At 41.2% G+C, this 13,167-nt stretch overlaps 1 protein-coding gene across 1 annotated transcript in view; it reads left to right on the top strand.

Annotated features, from left to right (window-relative positions):
* The window catches only part of pld4 (phospholipase D family member 4), a 39,114-nt gene extending 26,605 nt beyond the window's left edge, over positions 1 to 12,509 (top strand). The window contains exons 10-13 of the mRNA XM_079833969.1: positions 5,789 to 5,928; positions 7,584 to 7,749; positions 7,835 to 7,931; positions 11,964 to 12,509. Of these exons, the coding sequence (XP_079690095.1) occupies positions 5,789 to 5,928; positions 7,584 to 7,749; positions 7,835 to 7,931; positions 11,964 to 12,175 (615 nt within the window). The 3' untranslated portion in view covers positions 12,176 to 12,509. The remainder of the gene's footprint in view (positions 1 to 5,788; positions 5,929 to 7,583; positions 7,750 to 7,834; positions 7,932 to 11,963) is intronic.
* The last annotated feature ends 658 nt before the right edge of the window (positions 12,510 to 13,167 follow it).

A 13,167-nucleotide genomic window follows, 5' to 3' on the forward strand; every position in this document is an offset into this window, starting at 1 on the left:
CAGTCCACCCCATCATCACGGTCAGTCCACTCGCCCACATCATCACGGTCAGTCCACTCGCCCACATCATCATGGTCAGTCCACTCGCCCACATCATCACGCCCACATCATCACGGTCAGTCCACTCGCCCACATCATCACGGTCAGTCCACTCGCCCACATCATCACGGTCAGTCCACTCGCCCACATCATCACGGTCAGTCCACTCACCCACATCATCACGGTCAGTCCACTCGCCCACATCATCACGGTCAGTCCACTCGCCCACATCATCACGGTCAGTCCACTCGCCCACATCATCACGGTCAGTCCACTTGCCCACATCATCACGGTCAGTCCACTCGCCCACATCATCACGGTCAGTCCACTCGCCCACATCATCACGGTCAGTCCACCCCATCATCACGGTCAGTCCACTCGCCCACATCATCACGGTCAGTCCACCCCATCATCACGGTCAGTCCACTCGCCCACATCATCACGGTCAGTCCACTCGCCCACATCATCACGGTCAGTCCACCCCATCATCACGGTCAGTCCACTCGCCCACATCATCACGGTCAGTCCACTCGCCCACATCATCACGGTCAGTCCACTCGCCCACATCATCACGGTCAGTCCACTCGCCCACATCATCACGGTCAGTCCACTCGCCCACATCATCACGGTCAGTCCACTCGCCCACATCATCACACATCATCACGGTCAGTCCACTCGCCCACATCATCACGGTCAGTCCACTCGCCCACATCATCACGGTCAGTCCACCCCATCATCACGGTCAGTCCACTCGCCCACATCATCCCGGTCAGTCCACTCACCCACATCATCACGGTCAGTCCACTCGCCCACATCATCACGGTCAGTCCACTCGCCCACATCATCACGGTCAGTCCACTCGCCCACATCATCACGGTCAGTCCACTCGCCCACATCATCACGGTCAGTCCACTCACCCACATCATCACGGTCAGTCCACTCGCCCACATCATCACGGTCAGTCCACTCGCCCACATCATCACGGTCAGTCCACTCGCCCACATCATCACGGTCAGTCCACTCACCCACATCATCACGGTCAGTCCACTCGCCCACATCATCACGGTCAGTCCACTCGCCCACATCATCACGGTCAGTCCACTCGCCCACATCATCACGGTCAGTCCACTCGCCCACATCATCACGGTCAGTCCACTCGCCCACATCATCACGGTCAGTTCACTCACCCACATCATCACGGTCAGTCCACTCACCCACATCATCACGGTCAGTCCACTCACCCACATCATCACGGTCAGTCCACTCGCCCACATCATCATGGTCAGTCCACTCGCCCACATCATCACGGTCAGTCCACTCGCCCACATCATCACGGTCAGTCCACTTGCCCACATCATCACGGTCAGTCCACTCGCCCACATCATCACGGTCAGTCCACTCACCCACATCATCATGGTCAGTCCACTCACCCACATCATCACGGTCAGTCCACTCGCCCACATCATCACGGTCAGTCCACTCGCCCACATCATCACGCCCACATCATCACGGTCAGTCCACTCGCCCACATCATCACGCCCACATCATCACGGTCAGTCCACTCACCCACATCATCACGGTCAGTCCACTCACCCACATCATCACGGTCAGTCCACTCACCCACATCATCACGGTCAGTCCACTCGCCCACATCATCACGGTCAGTCCACTCGCCCACATCATCACGGTCAGTCCACTCGCCCACATCATCACGGTCAGTCCACTCGCCCACATCATCACGGTCAGTCCACTCGCCCACATCATCACGGTCAGTCCACTCGCCCACATCATCACGGTCAGTCCACTCGCCCACATCATCACGGTCAGTCCACCCCATCATCACGGTCAGTCCACTCGCCCACATCATCACGGTCAGTCCACCCCATCATCACGGTCAGTCCACTCGCCCACATCATCACGGTCAGTCCACCCCATCATCACGGTCAGTCCACTCGCCCACATCATCACGGTCAGTCCACCCCATCATCACGGTCAGTCCACTCACCCACATCATCACGGTCAGTCCACCCCATCATCACGGTCAGTCCACTCGCCCACATCATCACGGTCAGTCCACCCCATCATCACGGTCAGTCCACTCGCCCACATCATCACGGTCAGTCCACCCCATCATCACGGTCAGTCCACTCACCCACATCATCACGGTCAGTCCACTCACCCACATCATCACGGTCAGTCCACCCCATCATCACGGTCAGTCCACTCGCCCACATCATCACGGTCAGTCCACCCCATCATCACGGTCAGTCCACTCACCCACATCATCACGGTCAGTCCACTCGCCCACATCATCACGGTCAGTCCACTCGCCCACATCATCACGGTCAGTCCACTCGCCCACATCATCACGGTCAGTCCACTCCATCATCACGGTCAGTCCACTCACCCACATCATCACGGTCAGTCCACTCACCCACATATAGATAGATGGATAGATAGATGGACAGATAGACAGATGGATAGATAGATGGATAGATAGATGGACAGATAGACAGATGGATAGACAGATGGATAGACAGATGGATAGATAGATGGACAGATAGACGGATGGATAGACAGATGGATAGACAGATGGATAGACAGATGGATAGATAGATGGACAGATAGACGGATGGATAGACAGATGGATAGACAGATGGATAGATAGATGGACAGATAGACAGATGGATAGATAGATGGACAGATAGACAGATGGATAGACAGATGGATATATATATGGACAGATAGACAGATGGATAGATAGATGGACAGATAGACAGATGGATAGACAGATGGATAGATAGATGGACAGATAGACAGATGGATAGACAGATGGATAGATAGATGGACAGATAGACAGATGGATAGATAGATGGACAGATAGACAGATGGATAGACAGATGGATAGATAGATGGACAGATAGACAGATGGGTAGACAGATGGATAGATAGATGGACAGATAGACAGATGGATAGACAGATGGATAGACAGATGGATAGATAGATGGACAGATAGACAGATGGACAGATAGATAGATAGATGGATAGACAGATGGATAGATAGATGGACAGATAGATGGACAGATAGACAGATGGATAGACAGATGGATAGATAGATGGACAGATAGATGGACAGATAGACAGATGGATAGACAGATGGATAGATAGATGGACAGATAGACAGATGGACAGATAGATAGATGGATAGACAGATGGATAGATAGATGGACAGATAGATGGACAGATAGACAGATGGATAGACAGATGGATAGATAGATGGACAGATAGATGGACAGATAGACAGATGGATAGACAGATGGATAGACAGATGGATAGATAGATAGACAGATGGACAGATAGACAGATGGATAGACAGATGGATAGATAGATGGACAGATAGACAGATGGATAGACAGATGGATAGATAGATGGACAGATAGACAGATGGATAGACAGATGGATAGACAGATGGATAGACAGATGGATAGATAGATGGACAGATAGACAGATGGATAGATAGATGGATAGATAGACAGATGGATAGACAGATGGATAGATAGATGGACAGATAGACAGATGGATAGATAGACAGATGGATAGATAGACAGATGGATAGATAGATGGACAGATAGACAGATGGACAGATAGATAGATGGACAGATAGACAGATGGATAGACAGATGGATAGATAGATGGACAGATAGACGGATGGATAGACAGATGGATAGACAGATGGATAGATAGATGGACAGATAGACAGATGGATAGATAGATGGACAGATAGACAGATGGATAGACAGATGGATAGATATATGGACAGATAGACAGATGGATAGATAGATGGACAGATAGACAGATGGATAGACAGATGGATAGACAGATGGATAGATAGATGGACAGATAGACAGATGGATAGACAGATGGATAGATAGATGGACAGATAGACAGATGGATAGATAGATGGACAGATAGACAGATGGATAGACAGATGGATAGATAGATGGACAGATAGACAGATGGGTAGACAGATGGATAGATAGATGGACAGATAGACAGATGGATAGACAGATGGATAGACAGATGGATAGATAGATGGACAGATAGACAGATGGACAGATAGATAGATAGATAGATGGATAGACAGATGGATAGATAGATGGACAGATAGATGGACAGATAGACAGATGGATAGACAGATGGATAGATAGATGGACAGATAGATGGACAGATAGACAGATGGATAGACAGATGGATAGATAGATGGACAGATAGACAGATGGACAGATAGATAGATGGATAGACAGATGGATAGATAGATGGACAGATAGATGGACAGATAGACAGATGGATAGACAGATGGATAGACAGATGGATAGATAGATGGACAGATAGATGGACAGATAGACAGATGGATAGACAGATGGATAGACAGATGGATAGATAGATAGACAGATGGACAGATAGACAGATGGATAGACAGATGGATAGATAGATGGACAGATAGACAGATGGATAGACAGATGGATAGATAGATGGACAGATAGACAGATGGATAGACAGATGGATAGACAGATGGATAGACAGATGGATAGATAGATGGATAGACAGATGGATAGACAGATGGATAGACAGATGGATAGATAGATGGACAGATAGACAGATGGATAGACAGATGGATAGACAGATGGATAGACAGATGGATAGACAGATGGATAGATAGATGGACAGATAGACAGATGGATAGACAGATGGATAGACAGATGGATAGACAGATGGATAGATAGATGGACAGATAGACAGATGGATAGATAGATGGATAGATAGACAGATGGATAGACAGATGGATAGATAGATGGACAGATAGACAGATGGATAGATAGACAGATGGATAGATAGACAGATGGATAGATAGATGGACAGATAGACAGATGGATAGACAGATGGATAGACAGATGGATAGACAGATGGATAGATAGATGGACAGATAGACAGATGGATAGATAGATGGATAGATAGACAGATGGATAGACAGATGGATAGATAGATGGACAGATAGACAGATGGATAGATAGACAGATGGATAGATAGACAGATGGATAGATAGATGGACAGATAGACAGATGGACAGATAGATAGATGGACAGATAGACAGATGGATAGACAGATGGATAGACAGATGGATAGACAGATGGATAGATAGATGGACAGATAGATGGACAGATAGACAGATGGATAGACAGATGGATAGACAGATGGATAGATAGATGGACAGATAGATAGATGGACAGATAGACAGATGGATAGATAAATGACCCAGTTTAAATACACATTCATCTTCCCAGCGCTGAAGTGCCCATTTAAAACAATATTAACCTACAAATTGATCAATGACAGTAAAGACATTTATATTACAAAAGATTCTATTTCAAATAAATTCTGTTCTTTTAGGACTTACTATTCATCAAAGAATCCAGAAAAACAAAATCTATCAGTTTCCTCAAATATGACTGTTTTCAACACTCATAATAATCATAAATGTTTAGAATGATTTCTGAAGGATCATGTGACACTGAAGACTGGAGTAATGATGATAAATGCAGTTTTGATCACAGGAATAAATTACACTTTACTGTATATTCACATAGAGAACAGCTGATTTACATTTTAATAATATTTCACTGTTTTTACTGTATTTTTGATGAAATAAACACATCTGTAGTGAGCAGACTTCATCTCTCCTCTTCCTCAGGCCTCTCCGCCGGCCTTCTGTCCGGACTCTCGCACCCGGGATCTTGACGCCATCCTGTCGGCCATCAGAGGAGCTCAAGACTTCATACATGTGGCGGTCATGGAGTTTTATCCCGCTTCTAAATACTTTCATCATCACGGGTGAGTTTCTCTTGCTCGAGTCACTAGACAAGTCCGCTTTATTTCTACAGCACTTTATACAACACACCCTTACGCCAGTAGTCACTGTTACAAATGTGTTTATCATTGAATCATTCATTCAAGAGATTCATTCAAGAGACAAGTGAAGTCTTTATGAGTGAGTCATTGAATCATTTATTCAAGAGATTCATTCAGTAATGAAGCAAGTGAAGTCTTTATGAGTGAGTCATTGATTCATTCATTCAAGAGATTTGTTCAAAAACACTGATTCATCCAGTAATGAAACAAGTGAAGCCTTTATGAGTGAGTCATTGAATCATTAATTCAAGAGATGTGTTCAAAAACACTGATTCATCCAGTAATTAAACAAGTGAAGTCTTAATGATTGAGTCATTGAATCATTCATTCAAGAGATTAATTCAGTAATGAAGCAAGTGAAGTCTTTATGAGTGAGTCATTGAATCATTTATTCAAGAGATTTGTTTAAAAACACTTGATTCATCCAATAATGAAACAAGTGAAGTCTCTATGAGTGAATCATTGAATCATTCATTCAAGAGATTTGTTCAAAAACACTGGTTCATCCAGTAATGTAACAAGTGAAGTCTTTATGAGTGAGTCATTGAATCATTCACTCAAGAGATTCATTCAAAAATGCTGATTCATCCAGTAATGAAACAAGTGAAGTCTTCATGAGTGAGTCATTGAATCATTCCCTCAAGAGATTCATTCAAAAATGCTGATTCATCCAGTAATGAACCTAGTGAAGTCTTCATGAGTGAGTCATTGAATCATTCACTCAAGAGATTCATTCAAAAATGCTGATTCATCCAGTAATGAAACAAGTGAAGTCTTCATGAGTGAGTCATTGAATCATTCACTCAAGAGATTCATTCAAAAATGCTGATTCATCCAGTAATGAAACAAGTGAAGTCTTCATGAGTGAGTCATTGAATCATTCATTTAAGAGATTCATTCAAAAACGCTGATTCATCCAGTAATGAAACAAGTGAAGCCTTTATGAGTGAGTCATTGAATCATTCATTCAAGAGATTTGTTCAAAAACACTGATTCATCCAGTCATAAAGCAAGTGAAGTCTTTAAGAGTGAGTCATTGAATCATTCATTCAAGAGATTTGTTCAAAAACACTGATTCATCCAGTAATGAAACAAGTGAAGTCTTCATGAGTGAGTCATTGAATCATTCATTCAAGAGATTTGTTCAAAAACACTGATTCATCCAGTAATGAAACAAGTGAAGCCTTTATGAGTGAGTCATTGAATCATTCATTCAAGAGATTTGTTCAAAAACACTGATTCATCCAGTAATGAAACAAGTGAAGCCTTTATGAGTGAGTCATTGAATCATTCATTCAAGAGATTTGTTCAAAAACGCTGATTCATCCAGTAATGAAACAAGTGGAGTCTTCATGAGTGAGTCATTGAATCATTAATTTAAGAGATTTGTTCAAAAACGCTGATTCATCCAGTAATGAAACAAGTGAAGTCTTCATGAGTGACTGTAACACTTAACATTTAGTCAGAACCTCTAGTAAATTACATTATTTGGTTTAGTTGTGAAATAATCGTGATGTCTTTATCTCAATGTGTCCAGCTCTAATGCATTGTTTCCTTGTTGTATGTTTGGTGAGCAGATACTGGCCGGTCATTGAAGACGCTCTGAAGCGCGCAGCCTTCGAGAGGAACGTGTCCGTGTGTCTGTTGGTCAGCTGTGGCCGAGAAACTGACCCGTCCGTATGGCCCTTCCTCCGCTCACTAGATGCTCTTCGTTCCCCGTCTGACAACATTAACATCGCAGTGGTGAGTCCACAAACACACGCAGTCATGGAAGGACATCACCTGTAGAAATCTGCTTTAAATGCTGTTTATCTTTGTCATTGCACAGAGGCTGTTTATTATTCCAGTGGGAAACCAGTCGCACATCCCCTATACCAGAGTCAACCACAATAAATACATGGTGACCGATAGAGTGGCGTATGTAGGTGAGTTATTCACTGCGGCTCTGCTTTTATAATATATATCAGGGCTTGACATTAACATGAGGAAATGGACACAAGTGAACAAACTTATTTGAACGAATCGGTTGAGTCAAAGATTCAACGACTCATTCGTAAAGAACTGCCTCACTCTTGAATGAATCGGCTGTTTGAATTAATCTGTTGAGTCAAAGATTCAATGACTCATTCATAAACAACTGCCTCACTCTTGAATGAATCGGCTGTTTAAATTAATCGGTTGAGTCAAAGATTCAATGACTCATTCATAAACAACTGCCTCACTCTTGAATGAATCGGCTGTTTGAACGAATTGTTTGAGTGAAAGATTCAATGACTCATTCATAAACAACTGCCTCACTCTTGAATGAATCGGCTGTTTAAATTAATCGGTTGAGTCAAAGATTCAATGACTCATTCGTAAACAACTGCCTCACTCTTGAATGAATCGGCTGTTTAAATGAATCGGTTGAGTCAAAGATTCAATGACTCATTCGTAAACAACTGCCTCACTCTTGAATGAATCGGCTGTTTAAATTAATCGGTTGAGTCAAAGATTCAATGACTCATTCATAAACAACTGCCTCACTCTTGAATGAATCGGCTGTTTAAATTAATCGGTTGAGTCAAAGATTCAATGACTCATTCATAAACAACTGCCTCACTCTTGAATGAATCGGCTGTTTAAATTAATCGGTTGAGTCAAAGATTCAATGACTCATTCATAAACAACTGCCTCACTCTTGAATGAATCGGCTGTTTAAATTAATCGGTTGAGTCAAAGATTCAATGACTCATTCATTTACATTTATGCATTTTGGCAGACGCTTTTATCCAAAGCGTCTGCCAAACGCTTTGGATAAAAAGCGTTTTATCATTCATAAACAACTGCCTCACTCTTGAATGAATCGGCTGTTTAAATTAATCGGTTGAGTCAAAGATTCAATGACTCATTCATAAACAACTGCCTCACTCTTGAATGAATCGGCTGTTTGAACGAATTGGTTGAGTGAAAGATTCAATGACTCATTCATAAACAACTGCCTCACTCTTGAATGAATCGGCTGTTTGAACAAATCGGTTGAGTCAAAGATTCAATGACTCATTCGTAAACAACTGCCTCACTCTTGAACAAATCATTTGAATCAACGATTCAATGACTCATTCATAAACAACTGCCTCACTCTTGAATGAATCGGCTATTTAAATGAATCAGTTGAGTCAAAGATTCAATGACTCATTCATAAACAACTGCCTCACTCTTGAATGAATCGGCTGTTTAAATGAATCAGTTGAGGAAAAGATTCAATGACTCATTCATAAACAACTGCCTCACTCTTGAATGAATCGGCTGTTTGAACGAATCTGTTGAGTCAAAGATTCAATGACTCATTCATAAACAACTGCCTCACTCTTGAATTAATTGGCTGTTTGAACGAATCTGTTGAGTCAAAGATTCAATGACTCATTCATAAACAGCTGCCTCACTCTTGAACAAATCGTTTGAATCAACGATTCAATGACTCATTCATAAACAACTGCCTCACTCTTGAATGAATCGGCTATTTAAATGAATCAGTTGAGTCAAAGATTCAATGACTCATTCATAAACAACTGCCTCACTCTTGAATGAATCGGCTGTTTAAATGAATCAGTTGAGGAAAAGATTCAATGACTCATTCATAAACAACTGCCTCACTCTTGAATGAATCGGCTGTTTGAACGAATCTGTTGAGTCAAAGATTCAATGACTCATTCATAAACAACTGCCTCACTCTTGAATTAATTGGCTGTTTGAACGAATCTGTTGAGTCAAAGATTCAATGACTCATTCATAAACAGCTGCCTCACTCTTGAACAAATCGTTTGAATCAACGATTCAATGACTCATTCATAAACAACTGCCTCACTCTTGAATGAATCGGCTATTTAAATGAATCAGTTGAGTCAAAGATTCAATGACTCATTCATAAACAACTGCCTCACTCTTGAATGAATCGGCTGTTTAAATGAATCAGTTGAGGAAAAGATTCAATGACTCATTCATAAACAACTGCCTCACTCTTGAATGAATCGGCTGTTTGAACGAATCTGTTGAGTCAAAGATTCAATGACTCATTCATAAACAGCTGCCTCACTCTTGAATTAATTGGCTGTTTGAACGAATCTGTTGAGTCAAAGATTCAATGACTCATTCATAAACAGCTGCCTCACTCTTGAACAAATCGTTTGAATCAACGATTCAATGACTCATTCATAAACAACTGCCTCACTCTTGAATGAATCGGCTGTTTGAACGAATTGGTTGAGTGAAAGATTCAATGACTCATTCATAAACAACTGCCTCACTCTTGAATGAATCGGCTGTTTGAACAAATCGGTTGAGTCAAAGATTCAATGACTCATTCGTAAACAACTGCCTCACTCTTGAACAAATCATTTGAATCAACGATTCAATGACTCATTCATAAACAACTGCCTCACTCTTGAATGAATCGGCTATTTAAATGAATCAGTTGAGTCAAAGATTCAATGACTGATTCATAAACAACTGCCTCACTCTTGAATGAATCGGCTGTTTAAATGAATCAGTTGAGGAAAAGATTCAATGACTCATTCATAAACAACTGCCTCACTCTTGAATGAATCGGCTGTTTGAACGAATCTGTTGAGTCAAAGATTCAATGACTCATTCATAAACAACTGCCTCACTCTTGAATTAATTGGCTGTTTGAACGAATCTGTTGAGTCAAAGATTCAATGACTCATTCATAAACAGCTGCCTCACTCTTGAACAAATCGTTTGAATCAACGATTCAATGACTCATTCATAAACAACTGCCTCACTCTTGAATGAATCGGCTGTTTGAACTAATCTGTTGAGTCAAAGATTCAATGACTCATTCATAAACAACTGCCTCACTCTTGAATGAATCGGCTGTTTGAACGAATTGGTTGAGTGAAAGATTCAATGACTCATTCATAAACAACTGCCTCACTCTTGAATGAATCGGCTGTTTGAACAAATCGGTTGAGTCAAAGATTCAATGACTCATTCGTAAACAACTGCCTCACTCTTGAACAAATCATTTGAATCAACGATTCAATGACTCATTCATAAACAACTGCCTCACTCTTGAATGAATCGGCTGTTTAAATGAATCAGTTGAGTCAAAGATTCAATGACTCATTCATAAACAACTGCCTCACTCTTGAATGAATCGGCTGTTTAAATGAATCAGTTGAGGAAAAGATTCAATGACTCATTCATAAACAACTGCCTCACTCTTGAATGAATCGGCTGTTTGAACGAATCTGTTGAGTCAAAGATTCAATGACTCATTCATAAACAACTGCCTCACTCTTGAATTAATTGGCTGTTTGAACGAATCTGTTGAGTCAAAGATTCAATGACTCATTCATAAACAGCTGCCTCACTCTTGAACAAATCGTTTGAATCAACGATTCAATGACTCATTCATAAACAACTGCCTCACTCTTGAATGAATCGGCTGTTTGAACTAATCTGTTGAGTCAAAGATTCAATGACTCATTCATAAACAACTGCCTCACTCTTGAATGAATCGGCTGTTTGAATGAATCGGTTGACTCAAAGATTCAGTGATTCATTCATAAAGAACTGCCTCACTCTTGAATGAATCGGCTGTTTGAATGAATCGGTTGACTCAAAGATTCAGTGATTCATTCATAAAGAACTGCCTCACTCGTCTGTTTGTTTTGCTTTTTTGTGTACTTTTTCTACACACAAGGTATTCTGGTTTGAAATGAACACCATCCTGTCAAATCAAATGCGTTTTATTAATTTTTTATTTTGTGTGTGTGTGTGTGTGTGGGTGTGTGAGTGGGTGGTGGGGTCTCGTGTTTTTGTCACCCTTGATGAGTTTGCACCCCTGATAGTTATAAACACACATTTCATATGAACAACTGACACGGAAGCTGAACTGAAAGTGAGGAATAGAGAGGCTTTTGCATCCCTGCTGCTGTTGTTTTTGTGTTCAGGCACGTCTAATTGGTCAGCTGACTACTTCAACACCACTGCCGGAGTGGGCTTAGTGGTTTCCCAGGATGCTTTGCCTTCTGCGTTGCCGGGAAACACATTCCAGGAGCAGCTGAGAGCGGTTTTCGACAGAGACTGGACCTCGCGGTTCTCCGTTCCTCTCGCCGAGCTCCAGCAGAACCACGACTGTGCTTTCTCCAAACACACCCCATAGATCCACACGTTTCAAACGCACTTTAACAGCTTTATATTCTTTTAAGCATGAAACTTGAAATATAAATGTCATATATCTCACGTGTGTTTTAAACAACTGTAATATTTGTGTCATTATACGTATGTATTATTTCTAAATAAGCATTTCATTTAAAAAATGATTTCCTAATACAATAAAATTAAGTAACTATTATAAATTGACCTAGATAGAATGCAATAACATTTCAGTGTTTTTGATTTTCTGTGTTTCAACTTTCTATATATATCATTGTTAATGTATATACTGTATATTGTTTAATGTACACACAAAAAATAAACATATTTTCTTACTTTTTATCAGCATTTTCTCCTCAAGTAATTACGTCATTTATATATTAAAATATAAATGTAATAATAATATAATATTCAAATTTCAATTTTTTAAAGCACTTTGAGAAGCTACATTACAGGCACTACAAAATAAACATTTTATAAAAAAAAAAACTCCTACCGTATCGGAGGGAAGTGTAGACGCTCGTTGATCTGCCATCTGTGGGTCTTTAATGCAGAGACTCCTCTTATGTGTTTGCAGTTTAAATATAATAATGCTTTTAAAACTTAATGGCCAAACGTATCATTACCAAAGTTCTCAAAGCTGCTGCAGATGAAATATAATGCGGATAATATTGAATAAATATATTCTCGTCAGGTTAAATACTGATAATTGCTCACTCAAACCCCTTTATCTAACCCTCTCTACTTAACCGTCAGACTCGCATATCCGCCATGTTTGTAGTTTTTTAACACTTTTTATCCGCGTTTGTAGTTCCAATCAAATCCTCGTCCATCTCGCAATGGGTTGTGGGCAATATCAGCCGTTAGAGTGCGCGTCGATCTGCACTTCGGATTCTGACCGGAAATAGTAAACCATCCGGGAATCTCTGGAATACTCTTTTCGACACACTAAGATTTGGGACATACTAATTCTTTTTTCAAATACTATTTAGTACGGAT

This window comes from Gobio gobio (genome assembly GCF_949357685.1).
Source record: "Gobio gobio genome assembly, chromosome: 13".
In the NCBI taxonomy this organism is placed as follows: domain Eukaryota; kingdom Metazoa; phylum Chordata; class Actinopteri; order Cypriniformes; family Gobionidae; genus Gobio; species Gobio gobio.